The 25149-nt window shown below is 49.5% G+C and overlaps 1 protein-coding gene across 4 annotated transcripts; it reads right to left on the bottom strand.

Moving 5' to 3' along the window:
* Positions 1–7988: 7988 nt before the first annotated feature.
* On the bottom strand, positions 7989–24960 carry mybphb (myosin binding protein Hb). 4 transcript variants are annotated; one of them, XM_084705133.1, is made up of 14 exons: positions 24699–24960; positions 21531–21587; positions 20750–20884; positions 18420–18587; positions 15877–15965; positions 15586–15645; positions 15162–15297; positions 14793–14932; positions 14207–14366; positions 10966–11102; positions 9958–10144; positions 9673–9726; positions 8528–8571; positions 7989–8331 (listed from the first exon to the last, which is right to left on the bottom strand). In XM_084705133.1, the coding sequence occupies exons 1-12, from the start codon at positions 24889–24891 to the stop codon at positions 9698–9700; spliced, it is 1491 nt and encodes a 496-aa protein (XP_084561259.1). In that variant the 5' UTR covers positions 24892–24960; the 3' UTR covers positions 7989–8331; positions 8528–8571; positions 9673–9697. The 4 variants fall into 4 exon arrangements, with proteins under 4 accessions (XP_084561259.1, XP_084561257.1, XP_084561260.1 ...); XM_084705131.1 differs by lacking the exon at positions 24699–24960 and adding an exon at positions 23210–23553; XM_084705134.1 differs by lacking the exon at positions 21531–21587.
* Positions 24961–25149: the final 189 nt, after the last annotated feature.

Genomic DNA, 25149 nt, shown 5'->3' with positions numbered 1-25149 from the left:
CACGCCTACAGCTCTGTCCATCCATCTGCTGGACATATGAGAGTGACCCTCTGGACAGGGACCTGGGATGTGCTATGTTTCCATAGTGACCCTCTGGACAGGGACCTGGGATGTGCTCTGTTGCCATAGTGACCCTCTGGACAGGGACCTGGGATGTGCTCTGTTGCCATAGTGACCCTCTGGACAGGGACCTGGGATGTGCTCTGTTGCCATAGTGACCCTCTGGACAGGGACCTGGGATGTGCTCTGTTTCCATAGTGACCCTCTGGACAGGGACCTGGGATGTGCTCTGTTGCCATAGTGACCTTCTGGACAGGGACCTGGGATGTGCTCTGTTGCCATAGTGACCTTCTGGACAGGGACCTGGGATGTGCTCTGTTGCCATAGTGACCTTCTGGACAGGGACCTGGGATGTGCTCTGTTGCCATAGTGACCTTCTGGACAGGGACCTGGGATGTGCTCTGTTGCCATAGTGACCCTATAGACAGGGACCTGGGATGTACTCTGTTGCCATAGTGACCTTTAGACAGGGACCAGGGATGTGCTCTCTGATCCTGACCCTCCACAGCAGGATTGGGAGGGTGGGATGGACCACCACAACCCCACCTCTACCGATGCACCAGCACGCCGCACGTACGCACCTGCCTTGACCTTGCAGCCACATTGGTCTGCTGTTCTTCAAACTAACAACTCCAAGAGGAACTCCTCGTGGGTCCAAATGACTTCATCGACGGCCGTTTAAAGACCCATAAAGACACAATCCCTGAGATGACAAGTACAACGTATTTAACTGGGAAGTCTGAACCAGGGTGACAACAGACATATGCTAACGTGAAGCTTTGCTGCCAGTTAATCAGCATCCTGTCTCCAGTCCTGAAGACCACCACTCTGCTTGGTGTCAACCTGCATCAGCGATAAACAACGATAATCGAGATCTTGTCTGGCAAAATACAGGCTGATCCTCGACTCTAACCACAGAAAAACTGCCAGAACTACACCTTTCTGATCCATCACTTTTCTCTGTACTTACTACATCCACTGTTTTTATGTCGCTTTGGATCAAAGCATCTGCTAACTGTAAGATCTGTAATGGATGAGTGTGGCTCAGTAGTTAGAGTGTTCAACCACAAAGAGAGGTCACAGGTTCAAGTCCCCCATCCTCCTGTATTCAGCTTTGGATAATAGTGTCTATGAAATTGATAAAATACATGTGATGTAAAATGATACAGTTTAGACCAGCTGCTGGTGGAAATTACTACCGTGTGTCCTGGTCTTGACCTCAGTCCGTTACCGGTTTGAACACGTTTTTTGTCGCTCTGCTCCGCGACAACAATCTGCCTCAGGTTCCTACAGTTCCACACACACGATCAGCACTCCGATTCGATCCCATTTCACGAACCATTGAGCAGATGTACCTCAAGCTTACACACACCAGTGCTTGATGAGAAAGAGAGAGAGAGAGAGAGAGAGAGAGAGGGAGAGGGAGAGAGGGAGAAAGAGAGAGAACGAGAGGGAGAAAGAGAGAGAAAGGGGAGAGACAGGGGGAAGAGAGAGAGAGAGAGAGGGGGGAGAGAGAGAGAGAGGGGGGAGGAAGAGAGAGAGGGGGGAGAGAGAGAGAGAGGGAGGGGGGAGAGAGAGAGAGGGAGGGGGGAGAGAGAGAGAGAGGGAGGGGGGAGAGAGAGAGTCTAGATGGTGTGAGATAAAAACACTGCACCGTGAGACAGCGGTCCTCAGAGGTCACAGGTCACACAGGTACCACACTGAAGTCTTTCCTGTTCCTGTTTCCTGTATATCCACATATGATCTTTATTCAATTTGAAGCTGTTGTCTTTTGAAGGGTATGAAACCATATCACCAGATATTTTCATATGAACTTCACAATGATCTTACCTTTTATTGCCGAGTTTCTCTTTATCAAACCTGAGTGGTTGTGCCTGGGACTCTCCTGGTCGTCAGGATGGGCCTACTCAAAATGATACCCACAGAGCTGTGTGTGTGTGTTCAGGGAATGCACCTGCACATCTGAACAGTGAGGACTTTAGTCATGCACATGCACTGCCTCACCAAGACCGCACCCTCCAAACAAACCCATCATGTAAAGCACCGGAACGTTCTCCTACCTCTCTCTCTTTCTCTCTCACACACACACTCTATCTCTCTCTCTCTCTCTCTCCTACCTCTCTTTCTCTCACACACACACACTCTGTCTCTCTCTCTCTCCTACATCTCTCTCTTTCTCTCTCACACACACACTCTGTCTCTCTCTCTCTCCTACATCTCTCTCTTTCTCTCTCACACACACACTCTGTCTCTCTCTCTTTCCTACCTCTCTCTCTTTCTCTCTCACACACACACTCTGTCTCTCTCTCTCTCCTACCTCTCTCTCTTTCTCTCTCACACACACACTCTGTCTCTCTCTCTCTCCTACATCTCTCTCTTTCTCTCTCACACACACACTCTGTCTCTCTCTCTCTCCTACCTCTCTCTCTCTCTCTCACACACACACACTCTGTCTCTCTCTCTCTCCTACCTCTCTCTCTTTCTCTCTCACACACACACTCTCTCTCTCTCTCTCTCTCCTACCTCTCTCTCTTTCTCTCTCACACACACACTCTGTCTCTCTCTCTCTCCTACATCTCTCTCTTTCTTTTTCTCTCTCTCTGTGTGTCTCTCTCTCTCACACACACTCATACAGTGCACCTCCCCAAACACACACTTTTCACCTTGAACGCCACCATTTTGTATCAAACAGTCTTCCCAACGCTCAGGAACTTTGCTTGTGTTTACACATGACGGAGCAGTGTGACATGGGGTGAATGACCAGTGTTCCTGAAACAAGCGGTCTGAGTCCCTCCAGCGAGCTCGCAACCGCAGACCTCAGTCCAGCCTGGAGATCAGTGTCCTTCAGGGGCCTCGGAGGAGGAGGGACGCCTCCCCCAGGAGCAAGCAGCGCTCCTGGGGGATCATGGGCTGTTTTGCGGGGCAAGGAGGGAGACGGGGAGCCAGCAAAGCATGATGGTTAGGGTGGAAGCCAGCCGTGATCTGTTACGCTACAGCAGCTAGGCTCTGATGCCAGGCCCTGTTTTGGCTTACTCAGCAGATTTGACCTTGCTTCCCCCTCCGCCCCCTCCGCCCCCTCTCCCCCTCTCCCCTTCTCCCTTTCTCCCCCTTCACTGTAGTCCCTCAGCAAAGCTTCAACCCCTCCCCCCCCCCCCGCATACAGCTCTGCAGAGTCTACATGACCAATCACGCAATCTCATCAAACTTTTATTTTGAAATCTGGACATTGGACAGGGCAATGTGATGTCTAGTTTGACGTGGTATGACGATGAAATCAATAGTTTCAAATCAATAAGCTCAATCCCCCAAAAAATCTCTCCTTAATCTTTTTTTCCAAATGGTCTCCACACAGGGCATTAGTTTCATTGGAACAGTAATTTAAATCAAGAACATTAAGCATCTCATTTCACACTCACAAAAGTTTAAGATTACAGATCAATCAAGCTGCCGATCAATAAAAAGAATCTGTGCGTCTGACACTGAAGAGAGTTCTACTCTATGTCCGCAGAACGTGTTCTATGACTGTTCTCCGTCACAACAGTCCCGTCTCAAGTTCCACACTCCTCACTCACACACGCGAGCTGCTGTTATGTAACAGGATACTGCGGCGTTGTATGAAGCCACGCAGCAGAAGCACCCACTGAGAAGTTCCTCTCTGCTACCCCTCTCTCACTCCTCTCTCACCCCTCTCTCACCCCTCTCTCATCCCTCTCTCACCCCTCTCTCACCCCTCTCTCACCCCTCTCTCACCCCTCTCTCACCCCTCTCTCATCCCTCTCTCACCCCTCTCTCACCCCTCTCTCATCCCTCTCTCACCCCTCTCTCACCCCTCTCTCACCCCTCTCTCATCCCTCTCTCATCCCTCTCTCACTCCTTTCTCACTCCTCTCTCACTCCTCTCTCATCCCTCTCTCCTCCTGCAGTGTCTCTGTGCGTTATAAAGGGACCACGCTAACACAGCCATAACTGGATGTCTTTGTCTGCTGTTATTATCCTGAGTGGATTTCTCTCCACAGAGAGAGGGACTTCTCTAACAAGGGTACTGTAGGTACTGCTGGAACTAAGGGGAAAGAAAAGAGAGAGGACGAGAGAAGAGAGGAGAGGGGGAGAGGAGAGGAGGAGTAGAGGAGGGCAGATCATTGCTTACCTTCACAGAGACACGAGTCCACAGCCGTGTGTATCACCTGCAACACTCTCAGACTGCCTGCAGCAACAACAAGACAAGATAGACCGGTGGAGGAAGAAAAAAAAACACTTTTGCTTTCTCTCCCTCTGAAAAGATAGAAATAGTGTTCAGTCCAAGTCAGGGGGGCTGGCTGGGTCTCGTCCGGAATAGCCCACTCTGTCACACGCACACGCACCTGCACACACACTCACACGGGACTTGTCCTGCCCTGTTGTGTTAGTCAGAGATGGTGGAGCACAGAGGCACGTTAACATTCTCACACACACGGAGAAACAGCAGTGGTCTAAGAGAACAGCTCTGCATCTCTGCTGTGCTGTTCCGACTCTGCGTCCTCATTGGCTGAGAGCTGACTCAATAAAACTCCTACTTGTCATCAATTGGGCGGAGGAGATATTCTGTGGCGCACTAAGAGCTGCACTTCTCATCCACTGTTTTTTTCTTTTTTTTGCTGTAGTACATGCAGAGGGGAATGCTGAGTATTTAAAACCAGTCGCAGGGTGAGAAGGAGGGGTGGAGGGAGGCAGGGGGAGGCAGGGAGGGAGGGAGGGAGGCAGGGGGAGGCAGGGAGGGAGGAAGGGAGGGAGGGGGAGGCAGGGAGAGAGGGAGGGAGGGAGGCAGGGGGTGGGAGGGAAAATAGGGGGATCGATGAGAGGAGTGCAGAGGGATGCAGACTCTGAGTCGGGAGCCGGGCAGAGGAGCTGAGAGCAGCTGTCCAGCAGCCCTCTCCCCCCTGGCAACACCGTAACTATGCAGGACCAAGGTGCGGCGGAGTGTGTGAGGAGAGGAGGAGAGGAGGAGAGGAGGAGAGGAAGAGAGGAGGAGAGGAAGAGAGGAAGAGAGGAAGAGAGGAAGAGAGGAAGAGAGGAAGAGAGGAGAGACAGGGAGGAGGGGAGAAGAGAGGAGAGGAAAAAAGGGGAGGAAGGAGGGAGAGGAGGGAGGGAGAGGAAAGAGGGAGAGAGAGGCAGAAAGAGGGAGGGGTGGAGGAAAGAGGGAGGAGAGGAGGGAGAGGAGGCAGGACTCAGCTGCTGGGCTTGGCTCTTCTGCAGTAAAGCACACAGGAAGTTCTTTCCCGAACAGCCTTGGATGAAAAGACATGAGTTCATCTTTTTTACAGGCAGCCAACATGCAGCTGGTGAATAATTGAAGGGGCCGGCATGAGAGGTGCTCTGTGCAGGAGCATCTCAGATCTGCTGGCTCCTCCCGTATCTCGTTAGGAGGGTTGGCCTGTGGTACTGCCTGATAGGAAGGTCTGATTTCCACCTGAATACACCCCTAATTATACACATCCCAGTTAAGCCTCACACAGTACATTCCTCACTGTGTTCTGGACCTTTATATAAGATAGCCCATCAGTACAGATACACACAGTGGATTTGCAAATGATCACATACTTAGCTATGTGCCTACCTACCTACATACCTACCTACCTACCTACCTACCTACCTACCTACCTACCTACCTACCTACCTACCTACCTACCTACCTACCCCTCTCTCTCCCTCCCTCAGTCCATCCATCCATCTATCAACAATTTCTCAAGTGAGTGAGGAGGATGAGGTGAGGAGGATATACTGGAACTAGGAAGCCCTGTCCTTCAAACAAACTGATGACTTACGGGTACATACAATTTAAAAGACTTCTGTTTAGGAGCCAAACTCAGCGTTTGTACAGGCTACGACCGTGGCATTACAGTTTACAGCGGGCGGACACAGGACCCTGGAGTGACCGCCGATTTCACCATTAGGTTATTGAGCGTCTGGGCTCCGTGCCAGAGCCGGGAAGCGAACGGCCGCTAGCCACCCTGAATGCGTCTCCTCGTTGATTTGAGAAATACCCTTGACGCAGGACTGCTCTACGCTCTCTGGACTGACTCAGCCGTGGTGTAGAGCGGCACAACAGTCGGTGTTCTGCGATACGCTGTGACAGGGTCGCATACGTTTTAAAGCCCAATACAAAAAGGTGAAAACTTTGGTGTTTAGAGTTTGGTAGACCTGCAGACAACGTGAAAAACTGCAAATCTGTGGCCCCAACTTTTTATTAAGAAAATCGAATTTAAAATGTCTTGGTTAAGAAAATCACACAACAAAACAATCCTCTCCTGCAGTTTGGAGACCTCACCCCTGAGACTGTGTCGCTCAACACGGCCTTCGAACCTTCAGGCCTACGGCGTCAGAGTGGAAGGGTTTAGTACAGTACAGGGAGAGCATCAACCTGCAGATCGGGAGGTTGCAGGTTCAAATCCCAGCCCTTGTACATTGCTGTGGATGAAAACGACAGTTAAGTAGGCCTATACGTCACATTCTCCCTCTGTCCTCGTGTTTAACTTCAAAGCAGTCTTTACTACTCTTTACTCCAGACATTTAATTGTGGGGCTGGCAGCTCCTGGAACAGAAGGATATCTGTCATAGTTCAGAGAGAGGAGAACGAGCTGATGTAAACTCATTTAGCCTGAGTGCCTCGCATTCTGCCGCCCGGGTATAAATCACACAACTCTGACGCGTCATCAATCAATCAGCCGTTATCACTGTCCCTGTTGTAGAATGAATCCATTGTGTGAGCTTACACTGACGGGATCGACCTATACTGGTGTTGTGGTTTGACTGCCGCCATCCAAATATGAGGTCATCTGTCATGGGTCAAAATAATTCGATTGGGCTACTACAGGAAACATGATCTAAGTCATCATCTCCCTATTGAAGGGTTTTAATGATGACAAGGAATTAAATATGTTTTCCTAAATATTTTTGCAACCTTTCAAAACTTTTTTGGGAACTTTTTTTGCACACAGTGAGAGGGGAGATCAGAGAAGCCTAAAACAGATAGTAGAGTCCTTGTCAAGTACTCATCAGTCATCAATGACGTAACCTATTTTTGAAAATAGGCGAAAATGTTTTTTTTACCTTTCGAAACTTTTTTCAGAAATATTTTGACCTATTTTTTTCCCCAAAATAATTTTCCTATTTTTTTCTGTTACCTTTCGAAACTTTTTTCTAAAATATTTTTGTCAAGTGTCAAATATATTATGTATTATGTAATGAATAGCCGGTTTATCGATCTCAGTGCATATTTGTCCAACTCAGCTGAACTGTCCGTGGATGTCGCCATTCCCGTCAGAAAACAGTAGAGGGTACTGTTGTCAAAGAAAGTACCGCATCTAGAAAGTTCGTTGGCTTTCCGACTGGGCCTGAAATCGCTCAGCAGGTCATTAAGACACATACAAACCAATTCTAATCGGCTCGCTGTGAACGTAGGCTACGTTTAAACTATTCACATAGCTGTCTCTGTACATAACCTTCATGTCTCAGTCAGCATTTCATCTGTCACTATGCCAGTGTCTGAATCACTATGTCAATAATGCCTTCTGATAATATCGCTGCATTGCTTTGCTGCTGTTTATTCTGTAGGTCAAAGCTATATCGTGCGCGCCAGCGGATGTGGGTCAGCCGTTAACACACGATGTTTCCATCGCCGCCTTTAGAATGTTATGTCTTTGAGGATAAAAAAAGAAGTTAGTTTTGAATGTCAATTCCATTTAATGGAAAAAAGTCAAAGTAATCATCATCATTTTGTCTCACTATAATAAACTGAATGTACCATTTTTTAGCGGTTTCCATGATTGTGTGGGTCTACCTCTGTCCTGCAATGTCACAAGTCATTTTCATATGTCAGACATCCTTTTGAAGCATTCACGTTAAATGAATTCAAATCATTATCATAGACTATATACATCAAAGACAAACACATAAATCAAAATATTTTATTGTAACAAACAGTCAAAGGTTGCACATAGTTCTCAAGTATAGAACAGCTAACTCACAGCTAAAGAACAGCTAATTTAGCTAATCCAGGCTATAGAATTATTGATGCAGAGTTACAATATGACAAACCAAGGACAAATATGAATATTATCAGACAGGGAACCTAATTGACTGCTGAATTGGGGGTCTGAGCTTGGATATATCAGTGATCAGATTTGACTATGAGGCATGTAAACATGCTGATAAAGATGACAAACGTTTGATCTCCATAACAAGAGGTGAAGAGGGTGGTTCCAGGCTTACGTTCCTCCCAGAATGATGCACCGTCCTGAAGAAGCACACACATATTTGGTGCATGAGAGCGCAGAAATGACAGGAAGTGACTTTGCGTTTTAGAAACTTTGCACATTCTCCACTTACTGTCTGTTGCTATGGAGTGCCGTTTTTTAAAAATCATTTATTACAATATATAGTATATCCAAATGTAATTTCAAGGATTAAGGAGCAGCTAAAGAATGACTCACCTTTTGTTGTAAAGAGTCTCATTCCATTCTCTCCTAATTTGGGACTGTAACAGAAAAACAAGTGAGTACATAGCTAGGAACCAGTGTCAGTTTGAACCATCTCAACAACCCAACTGTAGCCCCTTGCTAGTATTTCATCTAATATATAATTTGTTTTTTGTTCAGATGTTGGAAACTAATGCTGTTAAGTTTACAATATTTATATACTAATGTTTAAACGGATTGTAGATTTCAGTTTTATTTGCACGAGGGGCGCCCTACAACCATGACAGAAATACGGGTAATGGCCGGGTTTCCTAGATTCGTTAAAAAGCTCTTAACACTAAGATCGTCTTAGGAACGTTCTAAGAGCGCTCTCGAGCTAGTTCAAAGGGAGACACTGTGTTGTAAAACAATACAGGATAATTATTACAGATATTTTAGACCAACTTAACAAAAAACTCCAAATGGCAACAAACTCCACAATGTAAAAATCACAGTAACATGCCCCACAGTGCTACAGTTCAGAGTTGATAACTGTGGGCTTGATCCAACAGATTTAGTGTGCAGGAGAGAGCGAGAGAGAGGTCCCTGTGATAAACGTTGTGTCTGTCTCTCATACTGCTGAGTCAAGGAAATGTGATTTTAGTTTCCCGGAGCCAAGAGCTGGGAGCGTCACTGCTTCGATTTACAACCTTAATCACGCCCCTGGCCTCCCAGTTTAGTGACCTCCATGTATGGAGAGCCTGCCTTAGAGAAGACAGACTTCCCTCAGCGACAGAAATAGACTCCTGTTCAAACCCGTAAGGCTACAGGTGCTCTGCTTGTAAAAGCAAGACCCCTTGTCACTCAGAGTCATTAAAACGTGTAGGAGTCACAGCTTACTACTGGACCTTCTGTAGGTGCATGGAAACTGGCTCCATTTGTGAGTTTCAGTAAAAGGGCTTAAAATGAGGTTGAGGACTCAGAGTGCTAGCCGTTAGCCGACTCAAGTCCCGACTCCTTGTTCAGGTATGATCTTGCTGGATTCATGTGCACGAGGAGATGTGGAAGAATAGTAGTTCACTTGTGCAACATGAAAGAACTGTTCTTTAGCATACTTCTATTTAGTTCGTTTTTTAGTTCCATGAACTGAGGTGAGATTAAAAAAAAAAAGTGTACCTCACCTGTAATCATGTGCATGTTAGCCTTTTACTTCTCAGATTCTGGAACCGCAGGCTCTGTTGAAAACAGGTAAGAAACAGTATGATCGCAACACAAGTTATTCCCAGGACAAACACATATTTGCTTCATGGACAGATTATCACTTTAACACTTAACAATCAATCATATTTTATCTGGCTAATAATAACAAAGTCGATTTGAACATTTGTCATCATCGTTATCATCATTATCTTTTCCTCGCCATCACCACCATCACCGCTGTCCTCATCCCCTCCGGTCTGACTCACGTTTGACCTCCAGCTTGCAGGTGGCGACGGCCTCTCCCAGGGGGTTCTTGGCTCTGCATGTGTACACGCCGCCGTCCCAGTTTCCTGGTTTGCGAATCTCCAGAGAACAGATTCCCTCGGTGAACATCTGCCTGTATTTGGGGTCTTCTCCAATGACCATCTGGTTCCTGATCCACTCGATCTTAGGCTGTAGAGAGTCCAGAGAGACCAGAGAGACCAGAGAGACCAGAGAGACCAGAGAGACCAGAGAGACCAGAGAGACCAGAGAGACCAGCAATTGTTCACACTTGAATACATACACACTTGAAAGCACAAAATAATCTGAAAACGCAGTGAACGCCTTAACACACCTTACAGTAGCTGATCACTGACCAGACATTCCATCGCCAAAAGAGGAAGTGGCTTTGGTTACCGTGGAAAACCAACATCCTAACTACGGTGTGTGAAATGTTTCCCATGGTAACCGAAGCTCCGTCCTCAGGTGGTAACAGCTACGCGAGACGCACTGCTCAGGGTGTCTGGGGGCGGGGCCTCAGTGGGCCCCGTAGAGAGGAGCCCCCTGAACCACTCAGGACACCATAGGAATGCCACTCATCTGACCTGCATCCCTGTCTATCTGTCACTCTAAGTACGGGGGAAATGTGTGTGTGGGGCCGGTGGGGGGGCCGGTGGGGGGGGCTTGTGTCTGTGTGTTGTCGGTGTGTGCGGCTGTGAGTGCGGAGCATGGTGTGTGCATGTGCTGGGGAGGATGGGGTGAGGTGGAAGTGGGGAGGATGGGGTGGGCCTCAGGAGGAGAGGTGGAGGAGAGGAGGAGACCAGGATGACAGGAGGAGAGGAGCAGGAGGAGGAGAGGAGGAATATATGTTGGGGAGGATGCAGTCCAGTGACAGATGGGGAGGGAGTGGAGGAAGACGGACCTGGCTAGTGTGCAGGGGTGGAGGAGCTGGACCCATGTCACTAACTACCCTTCCTGGTCAAATAAAAGTGTAAATAAACCATGCACTGTACCTTGGGGAACCCCCTGACAGACGCCAGCAACCTGGTGCTGTAGCCCACGGTGGTAGCTCTGTCAGACAGAGGGGTGGTGAACTTGGGCGCCTCGTTGAAGTCGTGCGACTTGAACTCAGGAGGCTTGTAGTCAATAGCTGGGGAAGGAGACCGAAACAGTGAGAAAATGAGGAGACTGTACAGGGAGAGACTACAGGGAAAGACTACAGGGAGAGACTACAGGGGAGAGACTACAGGGAGAGACTACAGGGAGAGACTACAGGGGAGAGACTACAGGGAGATACTACAGGGAGAGACTACAGAGGAGAGACTACAGGGGAGAGACCACAGGGGAGAGACTACAGGGAGACACTACAGGGGAGAGACTACGGGGGAGAGACTACAGGGAGAGACTACAGGGAGAGACTACAGGGGAGAGACTACAGGGAGAGACTACAGGGAGAGACTACAGGGAGAGACTACAGAGGAGAGACTACAGGGAGAGACTACAGGGAGATACTACAGGGAGAGACTACAGGGGAGAGACTACAGAGGAGAGACCACAGGGAGAGACTACAGGGAGATACTACAGGGAGAGACTACAGGGGAGAGACTACAGAGGAGAGACCACAGGGAGAGACTACAGGGAGAGACTACAGGGGAGAGACTACAGGGGAGAGACTACAGGGAGAGACTACAGGGAGAGACTACAGGGAGACACTACAGGGGAGAGACTACAGGGGAGAGACTACAGGGGAGAGACTACAGGGAGAGACTACAGAGGAGAGACCACAGGGAGAGACTACAGGGAGATACTACAGGGAGAGACTACAGGGGAGAGACTACAGGGAGAGACTACAGGGGAGAGACTACAGGGAGAAACTACAGGGGAGAGACTACAGGGGAGAGACCACAGGGGAGAGACTACAGGGAGAGACTACAGGGGAGAGACTACAGGGAGAGACTACAGGGAGATACTACAGGGGAGAGACTACAGGGAGAGACTACAGGGAGAGACTACAGGGGAGAGACCACAGGGAGAGACTACAGGGAGATACTACAGGGGAGAGACTACAGGGAGAGACTACAGGGAGAGACTACAGGGGAGAGACTACAGGGAGAAACTACAGGGGAGAGACTACAGGGGAGAGACCACAGGGAGAGACTACAGGGAGATACTACAGGGAGAGACTACAGGGGAGAGACTACAGGGAGAGACTACAGGGAGAGACTACAGGGGAGAGACTACAGGGAGAAACTACAGGGGAGAGACTACAGGGGAGAGACCACAGGGAGAGACTACAGGGAGATACTACAGGGAGAGACTACAGGGGAGAGACTACAGGGAGAGACTACAGGGGAGAGACTACAGGGAGAGACTACAGGGAGAGACTACAGGGAGAGACTACAGGGGAGAGACTACAGGGAGAGACTACAGGGAGAGACTACAGGGGAGAGACTACAGGGAGAAACTACAGGGGAGAGACTACAGGGGAGAGACTACAGGGGAGAGACTACAGGGAGAGACTACAGGGAGAGACTACAGGGGAGAGACTACAGGGAGAAACTACAGGGGAGAGACTACAGGGGAGAGACTACAGGGAGATACTACAGGGGAGAGACCACAGGGGAGAGACTACAGGGGAGAGACCACAGGGGAGAGACTACAGGGGAGAGACTACAGGGGAGAGACTACAGGGAGAGACTACAGGGGAGAGACTACAGGGAGAAACTACAGGGGAGAGACTACAGGGGAGAGACTACAGGGAGAAACTACAGGGGAGAGACTACAGGGGAGAGACTACAGGGAGATACTACAGGGAGATACTACAGGGGAGAGACTACAGGGGAGAGACCACAGGGGAGAGACTACAGGGGAGAGACTACAGGGAGAGACTACAGGGGAGAGACTACAGGGAGAAACTACAGGGGAGAGACCACAGGGGAGAGACTACAGGGGAGAGACTACAGGGAGAGACTACAGGGGAGAGACTACAGGGAGAAACTACAGGGAGAGACCACAGGGGAGAGACTACAGAGGAGAGACTACAGGGAGAGACTACAGGGGAGAGACTACAGGGGAGAGACTACAGGGGAGAGACTACAGGGAGAGACTACAGGGGAGAGACTACAGGGAGAAACTACAGGGGAGAGACTACAGGGGAGAGACCACAGGGAGAGACTACAGGGAGATACTACAGGGAGAGACTACAGGGGAGAGACTACAGGGAGAGACTACAGGGAGAGACTACAGGGAGAGACTACAGAGGAGAGACCACAGGGAGAGACTACAGGGAGATACTACAGGGAGAGACTACAGGGGAGAGACTACAGGGAGAGACTACAGGGAGAAACTACAGGGGAGAGACTACAGGGGAGAGACCACAGGGAGAGACTACAGGGAGATACTACAGGGAGAAACTACAGGGGAGACACTACAGGGGAGAGACTACAGGGAGAGACTACAGGGAGAGACTACAGGGGAGAGACTACAGGGAGAGACTACAGGGAGAAACTACAGGGGAGAGACTACAGGGGAGAGACTACAGGGAGAGACTACAGGGAGAGACTACAGGGGAGAGACCACAGGGGAGAGACTACAGGGAGAGACCACAGGGGAGAGACTACAGGGAGAGACCACAGGGGAGACACTACAGGGGAGACACTACAGGGGAGAGACTACAGGGGAGAGACTACAGGGGAGACACTACAGGGAGACACTACAGGGGAGACACTACAGGGAGAGACCACAGGGAGAGACTACAGGGGAGAGACTACAGGGAGAGACTACAGGGGAGAGACTACAGGGGAGAGACTACAGGGGAGAGACTACAGGGAGACACTACAGGGAGACACTACAGGGGAGACACTACAGGGAGAGACCACAGGGAGAGACTACAGGGGAGAGACTACAGGGAGAGACTACAGGGGAGAGACTACAGGGAGAGACTACAGGGAGAGACTACAGGGAGAGACTACAGGGGAGAGACTACAGGGAGAGACTACAGGGAGACACTACAGGGGAGAGACTACAGGGAGACACTACAGGGGAGAGACTACAGGGAGAAACTACAGGGGAGACACTACAGGGGAGACACTACAGGGAGAGACTGGTGTTTAGTTGGCAAGGAGGTTTCTGCTTTGTAAGGGAAGCTTAGTAAACTGAGACCACGAGCTGTATGGTGAATCCGATATAAAAAGACTCGAGACCAGAAACAGATGCTGAGCAGAGAACGTTCTGGAAGAACAGAAGGAGTCTAACCCGTCTTCAGGATTGAAGCCGTTTCCTTGGCCATGGTGGCCTCCTCACTGATGCCACACTTGTTCTCAGAGAACACCCTGAAGGAGTAGGTGTTTCCCATGATGAGGTCAGAGATGGTGGCGTTCATGCGGTGGTAGTGTTCCAACACTGTGAACCAGTCCTGGGGAACACACACAGAGAAACACACACACACACACAGAGAAACACACACACACACACAGAAACACACAGAAACACAACGTAACATCATTAGAATAAAAACTGTATACATAGCAGACATAACATGTCTCACTGGTCACTGACTCCCTCTCTCCCTCTCTCCCTCTCCCTTTCTCTCCCCTTCTTTCCCTCCCTCCCTCCCTCCCTCCCTCCCTCCCTCCCTCCCTCCCTCCCTCCCTCCCTCCCTCCCTCCCTCCCTCCCTCCCTCCCTCCCTCCCTCCCTCTCCCCTTCTTTCCCTCCCTCCCTCTCTCCCCCACAGTGACCATAATAACAGTGAGTCTCTCTCTCTCTCCCCCCCCCCCCCTCTCTCTCTCTCTCTCTCTCTCTCTCTCTCTCTCTCTCTCTCTCTCTCTCTCTCTCTCTCACCCCAGTCTTCTTGTCTGCCTTCTGGATGGTGTAGCCGGTGATCTCTGTGTTCCCGTTGTCCTTGGGAGCAGTCCACTCCAGAGCCACGTTGAAGCCCCAGGTGTCCAAGACCTTCACAGAGGCTGGGGGCCCTGGCAGCTCTGAGGGGTGGGGTGGGGGGGGGGGGGAGATCACCACATGCTGCTTCATAACAACTCACTCCTGTTACTAAGCAAACGCCGTTCAAACGGCTCACAACACAGGGAGGGCTTCGAACCTTTCCTTTCTCCACATGGTTATTGTGACCAGGTGACATTCTACAAAAACCCACAGTGTTAAAATCTAACAACGTTCGAGGTGGTTTGAGGGTCTGAAGCGTTTCTGTCTCACCGACAATCTGCAGAATGAGGGTGGCTTTATCCTCAAAGCTCTCCACCTTCACCGACATCTCGTAGACGCCCGAGTCATCCCTCTCGGCCGTGCGGATGAACAGGATGCTGTCTCTGTCTGTGCTGCGGATGTTCACCTACCACAACATTACACAGACCTCGTTGTCTTGGAAACATCAACAGCAGTGAATTGTAAAGAAACAATAGTCCTTTAACAGCAGAATAACAGCATCTGCTGTTGAATGGTCTGATATACTTTCTTTCCTTGGAAACGTACGGTATCTGCTGTCAAACACAAATAACAATGCATACATCTATACATCATGTGCAGACATGTCTGTCTCCCATAGACATAAACGCACACTAGACCTATGGTAGCCTACATCCACCACCTGCCCTCCACCACCACCGCACACTGCTTGTACCTTCTTGGTGTCCAGGGGCTGGCCGTCCTTGGTCCAGGAGACCAGGGGTTTGGGTTTGCCCTGCGGGGAGACGCAAACATCCCATTTGACAAGAATACCAGGAATAACCTTCAGATTTAGTTTTATACAAGGATTAACATTCAAATGCATGGGTTTCCAAAGCCAATAGATGTTGAATCTCACACCAACGATGTAACTTTGAATGTTTACACACATTTAAAATGTGACGTATTTTAACACATTTCATTTCAGTGTTTATTTTCGGGTTTCTTTTCAGTTGGGTGCTCTTACGGTGAAGGGAATGGTGAGGTTGACCTTGTCTCCGACGTTGGCGACATATCGCTGCCTCAGGAAGCGAGGCAGACGAATATGCGGACGTTCTAGGGAGAGGAAACAGCGTTTAACACAACCACCTTCTAAAACATGACGGAGATCAAATTACTGACCCCTGCACTTCTTAATCAAGAAGCTAAATGTCTTCCTATATGAGAGAATATGTTGGGTATATACGTGTGTATGTGTATTTGTGGTTTAGGCTTTGTGTGTGTGTGAGACAGTGTGAGATGAAACACAGCCAGTTGCTAGTTGCTATCCTTGTGTAACTACAGTGCAGTGCTGTTCTTCTGAGACCTTGAAAGTTAAATATCTACAGAAGAGGGCAGTTCTTTTAACTTGTCAGACAGGTCAGGTTTTATGAGAGCCACCTGCCACGTCCAAGACGGTAGCACTCTCCAGGTCTGGAAATAGACTGGAGCAGTATCCAACCGCGGTCTGACCACATGGTGTGTGTGTGTGTTGGGGGGGTATGTGTGTGAGGAGGGGGGGGGGGTGTGCTGTGTGTTAAGGGGGTGTGTGTGCGTGTGGTGTGTGCGTAAGAGGTGTGTGTGTTAGGGGAGTGTGTGTGTGTGTGAGGGAAGGGGGGTATGTTTGGCTCAATCCAGATGAAAGAAACCGTAGAATGAATGTGCTCCAAAAGCAGGACCCAGGAGAAAGCTTTCCTGGAGCTGTCGACGTCCAAAACCAAACTGCATCATAATCTCACCTATCTCATGAAAACCACAACACCTGAGATCTTGTGGGAAAAGGACCAAAGCAATAATGTTTTTCTGTTTGTTTTTAAACTCCAGAAGCAGTTCCAGACCGCCGAGAGCCTCACGTCTCCCCGAGTGTCCCAGGTTGACACCTCTCATGAAAGAGGCTTTGGGTCTGAGAGGAATCCCAGCTGTAAGAGTCTGTGGCATGTTTCAAAATAAACAGTGGATATCTGTCCGGCTCAGAGGCCTTAGCAGCCATCTGAGACGGCAGATCCCCCACCGCCCCTGGGTCGAAAGAACTTTCCGGAATGTTTCTCCAAGACCACCCCCACCTCCTACAGCTGACACTTGTCACCATCGCTCTTAGGGGAATCATCTTGACACCTCCTCCTCCCGCCCTTCTCCTGCCCCCGCAAAAAGAGAGTTCTGCAAAAGGCTTTGACGCAAAGCCAAGCCTTCCGATTTTAATCCGTGTTAATTGCAAACACATACCATCGGTTTTCATCCCAAAGCATCCTGGGAAGGCTAGCGACCGTTCTTTTGCGGGACACGGTTCGTCCCGGCCGCCTCGAAGCTGCAAGGGACACCAGACCTTCTGGCTGGAGGACCTCCAGACCTCAACTGGTCAGGATCTCAAGTTTAACCCGAACCCACTTCAACTCTCCATTTCTCACTTGTCTCCACAGCCTCAGCCCAACATGCGTGGAGAAAATCTGACCCTTGCGTTTCCAAGTCACTATAGCGTGTGCCCTTTGTTAAGAGTGAAAGGCACTTGAGTCATTAAGGGTGGACACCATTCCAAACACGCATGCTAATGGTGTAACACAGCATTGGTTTGAAGGTATGGGATTGCTGCAGATCAGACTCTCACAGGGGCTGCGTGGTGAGAAGGCCACGGCTCCATCATTCTGGCTACCCAGGGAAGTGTCAACACGACCCGGATACCTGACACCAGAAACACTGCTGAGCTGGTCCATGTGGCAGGCAGGTGCCCCCATCAGCTTCAGCATGGCTGGCAGACTTAAGAGTCCTTCTGCAGATTGGTAATGTGATACTGGGTGGTAGATGTACAGAATAGTCCTGTGTCGGGCAGGTAGATGTGGGGGGAAGGCTTTCATGTGCCAGAACAGCTGAAATTAGACCTACAGTACGTGGAACGCCGTCCAGGATCGTGACAAAGTTAGGCTGTGAAACACGTGGTTTCGTCACGTAATAGAGGACAGTTTCTGTTGGTGTCTCAAAGTCCTAAGTGTCACTTATTTGGTGGCTGTCTTTGGACCACAACTTTAACAAAACAACTTATCCCAAACAAAACACCTCCGATATCCTTGACCAGGACGTGATCTAATAAAATATTAAAAGTTCAGTTAAATGTGAGGGTATAGCTCAGTGGCTAGAGCACGTCTGAAGACCAAGAGGTCCCAGGTTCAAATCCTACCCTGTATGGTCTGTGACTTAACTGGTTTTATGAAGTGTCTGGTAAAATGTATGTATTATTTTTATGTATGTGTTTTGTCCACGTTTCACAAAACTTATAGCTCAGTGGTTAGACCATCTATCTGTAGATCAAGAGGTTGAAGGTTCAAATCTAACTTTTTATCCTCTGGATAAAAGCATCTGCTATCTGTGTACATCATCATCATGTTCTTTGTCCTCATGTTTAACAAAACTGGGAAGGGTGTGACTCACTGCTTAGAGCACACAGTAGATCACAGGTTCAAATCCCCCTGTACCGTAACTCACTTTCAATAAAAGTATCTGGTGAAGATGAATGTATCATATCGGAGGAAAACAGCGTACCTCCAACCTCCTTGACGAGGACTGGCTCGGGGTGGCAGGCAGGGGGGCTGCGGCCCCCGGGGTTCATGGCCACTACCCTGATCTTCAGCCGGTCGCCGGTCGTCTGGTTCTTGATGACGTAGCGACAGGAAATGGTCAGATCCTCGTTAGCGGCCTTCCAATCCTCGGCTGAGGCAGAGAGAAAAAAAACAAGCTGAGGCTTTATTTGATCGCTTTATAAGTGAGGTGGGGCAGGAAAGGCAGCGAGAGAAAGAGGGAAGACATGAAGCAAAATGGATTTGAACCCAGGCTGCTAGGGTAAGGCCTCAACCTACATGATCTGCACACGTATCTGGTGAGCTACGGGCCACTTCCTGATTCTGCATTTTGATATCTGTCCTGCTCATGTTTGAATGGTGTTAGTTTGAAGAAACGGTGCTGTTTTCCTCTGGGAACCAGTAAAGAGCTCCTCTACTATAAGCTCAGTGTCTAATGTAGTTATTGTGTCATCAACACCTTTAAGGTTTTGACAAAGGACTCAATGAGGGCAATGACTACTGTCAACAATCTCAACAACATCCCCATCACAGATGTCACAGCCATATAAAACTGTACTTAACGCTTTCCGATGGACGACATTTCAAGCATAGCACTCACAAGGTAAATCCGCTTTTAGATTTGAGATAGACTGCATTTGTGACGTTATGAAATGTGTTGATGCATACTGGATGAAGGAAGGAATGAAAGTCCATGCGCAAGGTGTTGATAGACAGACAAGTCTGTAAGCGCTTCCAGCACAGTACTAGTCTGCGTGCGGCACATCATCCAGCTCGTTTCATCAGGGTGTTGATGCTGGGGCCTGCTAGTGATGTCCGAAAAGGAGAGAGATCTAAAAGTGGGACAGTTGGGAGGTGGTCCAGGCGCTGGAGATTCCCCAGTCCTTCTACGGAGAGGTTAGATACGGTATAAATCCCTTAGTGACACGTTGGGGGACAGGTGCAGCTGAGAGGTCTGACCAGCTAGTAAACCCGTAATTTACAATGGTCCCGGGCTTAAATTAAGGCACGGTGTCCTCAGTCGCTGGCCTCGACTGACATTTACAAGGTGAGGGTGGAGGATAACATTTCTGTGATGTCGTAGAAATCATCTGGAAGCAAGCCTTTCATTTAGACCTTCAACTTACAAAGTAATCTATTCAGTTTCTGTTTTTATGAATTCATATTTTTTTCTTCTGTTCTGATCTTTGAATCTGTCCCCTTCTAATCTGAGGCCTCCAGTGTGTTCAGACGCAGACTCCCCCCGACACAGAGACACACTTCACAGCTTCACAGTAGCAGCTGAGCAGACAGAGCATGTGAGGACAACCTTACACAACACACCTGACAGACAGCTGGAGAGACAGACAGCTGGAGAGACAGACAGCTGGAGAGACAGACAGACAGCTGGAGAGACAGACAGACAGCTGGAGAGACAGACAGCTGGAGAGACAGACTGACAGGAGAGACAGACTGACAGGAGAGACAGACAGCTGGAGAGACAGACAGACAGCTGGAGAGACAGACAGCTGGAGAGACAGACAGCTGGAGAGACAGACAGCAGGAGAGACAGACAGCTGGAGAGACAGACAGCTGGAGAGACAGACAGCAGGAGAGACAGACAGCTGGAGAGACAGACAGCTGGAGAGACAGACAGCTGGAGAGACAGACAGACAGCTGAAGAGACAGACAGCTGGAGAGACAGACAGCTGGAGAGACAGACAGACAGCTGGAGACACAGACAGCTGGAGAGACAGACAGCTGGAGAGACAGACAGCAGGAGAGACAGACAGCTGGAGAGACAGACAGCAGGAGAGACAGACTGACAGACAGGCAGTCAGCAGGACAGACAGACAGACAGACAGACAGCTGGAGAGACAGACAGCAGGAGAGACAGACAGCTGGAGAGACAGACAGCAGGAGAGACAGACTGACAGACAGGCAGTCAGCAGGACAGACAGACAGACAGACAGCTGGAGAGACAGACAGCTGGAGAGACAGACAGCTGGAGAGACAGACAGACAGCTGAAGAGACAGACAGCTGGAGAGACAGACAGCTGGAGAGACAGACAGACAGCTGGAGACACAGACAGCTGGAGAGACAGACAGCTGGAGAGACAGACAGCAGGAGAGACAGACAGCTGGAGAGACAGACAGCAGGAGAGACAGACTGACAGACAGGCAGTCAGCAGGACAGACAGACAGACAGACAGCTGGAGAGACAGACAGCAGGAGAGACAGACAGGCAGTAAAGACAGACAGACAGACAGACAGACAGACTGCAGGACAGACCAGCAGACAGTCACCCATACTCACTTCCCTCCTTGCAGATCTCCACGGTGTATCCGTCCAGACCAGAGTTGCCGATGGTCTCCGGGGGCCTCCAGGTGATGGTGACAGACGTGTCGCTGACGTCCTCCACAGCCAGCTCCAGGGGCACGCTGGTGGGCTCTGGGCGAGGCACATACACCCTGTCACTCACAACCCCAACAAGGACAAGACTGCATGCTCACCTGTGGGGTCAACCATCAGACTGTGTGTGTGGAGTTACAGAGTATCCATAATTCTCTACACTGCTGTGGATCAAATGAATGGGGAAAATCTGAACATCCAGTGTGTGTAATATTAGAGGCTCTGGTTCTAGATGACCCAGGGTAGAACAAACAGCGCAAACGGATGAAGAAACTTCTGTCCATCTCACAAACAAACCATCATCTGAAACGTGAGGATACAATGAGGATACTCACAATACTAACAGGGATCACACACTACAGTAATAAACATTGTAGTACAATACTACAGGGTTGTAGGTTTGTTTTCAAATGGATGCTTCCATTGGGATATAATTGTCCTCATAAACAGTGGGTTAGACAAGGACATGTCCAGACCTTGTATAAGGAAGCCTGCAGTGATGCACTGTCATTAGAAATCCAGTATGTGGACAATTAGAGGCCACACCCAGGCTGTTTCAGGCACATATCAAGCCTGGTCCCTGACTCCAGCACAACCTTGAGTGGTCACTGTAGGACCAGGCTTGACCTGCACCTGAGAACCCAGGTGACTCTCTGCAGGAGACCGTCTCGGAGCGCTGGTTTACCTTTTGGCGGGGGCGGGGGGGGTGAGGGGGCTTTGGGTTCCTCTGGCTCAGTAGCTTCTGCAGCAGGCGTTAAACACATGTTAGGTAAGCATGGTGACATTGGTTGGACAGTAAAAGCAATGGAAAGTGTCAGGATACTCAGCATTCAATCAGATCCTCAGACCTCTCTCTCCATGTAAACCATATTCATCCTGTTGCATTCTGGCTACCACTTCCAGACAGGGAACTTTAATCCCCCCAACACACACACACACACACACACACACACACACACACACACACACACACACACACACACACACACACACACACACACACACACACAGTCTGGAACAGGAAGACCCAGGGTTATCAGCAAACTGACTGTTAATAGAGTAGCCTAGCTGTTAGCTGTAAGGTGTTTCAGAGGACGTGTTGTATGACTTTATAATAAAGAGAATCTGTTTTGCCGCCTCTGGAACCGGCACGGCAAGTTAGCAAGTTTTACCGTCAGCAGGGGCAGCAGGGGCAGCGGCGGCTTCCTCTGCGGGGGCAGCGGCAGCTGGTGTTAAATGTTACACGATTATGTTAAAAACATTGCTTTAAATAATCAAATAAACAACAACAAAAACGAATAAAGTAATAAAATCGCTAATGTAAACACGAGATGTCAGTAGAAAAAGAAGGTTATAGTTAATTTGTTAACAATTAAGTGAATTTATGAAGGTAGACTTGGGTTGAGCCATCTCCTCCGCCTACCATCGGATGGTTGCTCTGCTTCAGCGGCAGGTGCGGCAGCGTCCTCGGCGGCAGGAACAGCAGCGGCGGCTGGCGTTAGATGTTAGCACATCAGTGCGATTAACTGTGACGCATGTATGCAGTGGTGTGAAAATGCGTCAGAAATGACTGGTCAACATGTTAACTCTGTCGAAGGCGTTACCGTCGGTTTCAGCGGGCGCGTCTGCAGGCGCATCAAGAGCAGGACCCTCCGCGGCGGCAGCGTCAGCGGCAGCTAATGTTAATCAGTTAATAAAGCAACCGAGATTAAATACACTTAATAAGAAATATAATGACGTTAACAACTTCAAAGAAGACAACGGGTGAGCTAGCAAAGCATGTGTTACCAGATGGCTGAGAAGGTGCCATAGCATCAGTTGGACATAGAGGTGAGGCCTAGACTCTTCCGTAGGCTACAAGTCGAGGCTGCATAGTGAGTGGCTTGATGGAACTATAGAATGCTAGAAATGTAATCTCATTGTATCAGTTAATACAGCATGCCACATGCATGCCCTGTGAGACCTGGACACTTAAGGTCCCTTGTGCGTAAAAGCGCTGGTTCGCGAGGTGGTTAACAGCTGGAAAACAACGTTTGACCACAAACAACATCATTGCTGGATTGGTCCGCGGCCCACCGGGCTGTCCAGACAGGCGGAGAACAAAAGGTGCGCTAGTTTGTGTGAAGAGAGGCAATGGTTTATCTTTCCTCTGAATTAAACCGGTTTGCGTTTCAGAAAGACTTCCACGAGCCACAGCGAACCACGTGTTGATGTTGAAGTGGAGAAGCTACCAGAATAGAATAGCTAATAATATAGGATCTAATTATTCACCAAGGTCTATCATCTGTTGAAGAGATTGTATAATCTACAACCAAGATCACAATCCCTACTATCCCACTGCTCTCTGCACTGATCTCAAATTACCCTCTGGTGGTGGTGCAGGGGGTGTGGGCTCCTCGGCTGGCGGGGTGGCCGCGGGAGCGGCCTCTCCCTCGGCTGGTGCGGTCACCGAGGCTCCCTCCGTGGCTGGGGCTGCTTCGCCTCCCTCGGCGGGGGCAGCCTCAACGGGGGCAGCCTCTACAGGGGCAGCCTCTACAGGGGCAGCCTCGGGTACTGCTTCAGGAGCAGGTTCAGTGGCTGGTTCCTTCTTCGGGGCCGGTTCTTTCTTCGGCGGTTTCTTGATTGGGGCCGGTTTAGCAGGCATGGTGGCGGTTGAAGCTAATTCCCCGAGTCAGTACGTCCTCAGAACTGTATCCAATGCCACTGGGAATAGGGGAGTTCCTTGGTTTTATCGAGGTGTCTTGCTCGGGCTCCACCCCTTAATGGATTTGATGAAACGGATATAGCTGACTAGACTTTTTATAGAGCCGCCTTGGCAGCGGAATCCTAGATGTATTCCTAAAGGAGCTCACTTATTAAAAGTAGACTTGGGTGTTGAGCTGTCTTCTCTGTCCAACTTGGTTTGAGGTCTTCCTGTTTCAGTGGCCAGTGCGGCAGCATCCTTTGAGGCAGGAGCAGCCGCGGCTGGAGTTAGATATTCGTTTCCGTGATTGCATTGTACCGTACAGTAGGGTGCAAGGCACGATTCCTGCATTTTAAGTTCATTCCAGCAACCGCTACTTTGAGAAATGACTTTCCCGTCGTTTCAACGGGCGCGTCTTGCAGACGAGTCAGAACAGGAGTAGGAGCCTTTGCGGTGGAAGTAGTAACTAAGGTTTATTAGAAGCTGTACATTTGTCAACCGTTTGAATAACTAATATAACGAAGTTTATTATAAGACGACGACTTATGAGCTATCAAAGCATGCTTTACCAGATGGCTGAAAAGGCGCGTCTCGTTTGGAAATAGAAGTGAAACTTTGACTTTTCCGTACAAGACGAGGCTATATAGTTAGTGAAGGAATAACATAAATTTCATTTCATTGATCAATTAATACAGCATGCTACATGCCCTATGTGTCACTATATGACGTGGACGGCTAAGGTCACTCGTGCGTATAAGCCCTGGGAGGCGCGGTGCTGACCGGTGAACACTTAACGGGGCAAACGCTTGTGTAAATTACTTTTGGCAAACAACTGGTGTGCACAAACAACATAATTGCTGGATTTGTCTGCAGGCCACCGCAGACAGGCGGAGAGCAACGGCGAGTTTGTTTGTGTGAGGGGAGAGCCATGGCTTATCTTTCCTCTGAATTAAACCGGTTTGCGTTTCAGAAACATAGCGTTATCGTGATCCACAGCTTACCACATGTTGATGTTGACAAGAAGAAGCTAGGGCGACCAGAATAGAAGGCTTATAAGAAAGGATCAAATAATTCACCGAGGTAGATCATTGGCCACAGAGGTTGAGATCTACAACCAAGATTACGCGCTTGAACGCTATCCCACTGCTCTCTGCATTGATCTCAAATTACCAGCTGGTGGTGGTGGGGCGGGCTCCTCGGCTGGCGGGGCAGCCGCAGGGGCGGCCTCTCCCTCGGCGGGTGCGGCCTCCGGGGCTCCCTCCGTGGCTGGAGCTGCTTCGCCCCCCTCGGCGGGGGCGGCTTCGGCTGGGGCAGCCTCGGCTGGGGCGGCTTCGGCAACAGGTTCAGGGGCTGGCTCAGACATGGTGACGGTTGAAGCTAATTCCTAGTCAGTAAAGTCCTAACAACTGTATCCAATGCCATCAGGCATGGGGGAGTTCCTTGGTTTTATAGAGGTGTGTTGCTCGGTCTCCACCCCCTTATACATTTTATGTAACAGATAGCTGACTACATGCTTATTATAGAGCCGTCTTGGCAATGGAATCATAACTAGCTATAGCCAGTCCTACACATGCCTTGCTGCCTTTAACTCTGCGCTTTGTTTAGAGACAATTTGTGGATA

Source organism: Hypomesus nipponensis, chromosome 9 (assembly GCF_054491055.1).
Source record: "Hypomesus nipponensis isolate SF chromosome 9, ASM5449105v1, whole genome shotgun sequence".
Classification (NCBI taxonomy): domain Eukaryota; kingdom Metazoa; phylum Chordata; class Actinopteri; order Osmeriformes; family Osmeridae; genus Hypomesus; species Hypomesus nipponensis.
The sequence above is the reverse complement of the archived record's forward strand: the minus strand, read 5'-3'. Positions and strand labels throughout refer to the sequence as shown.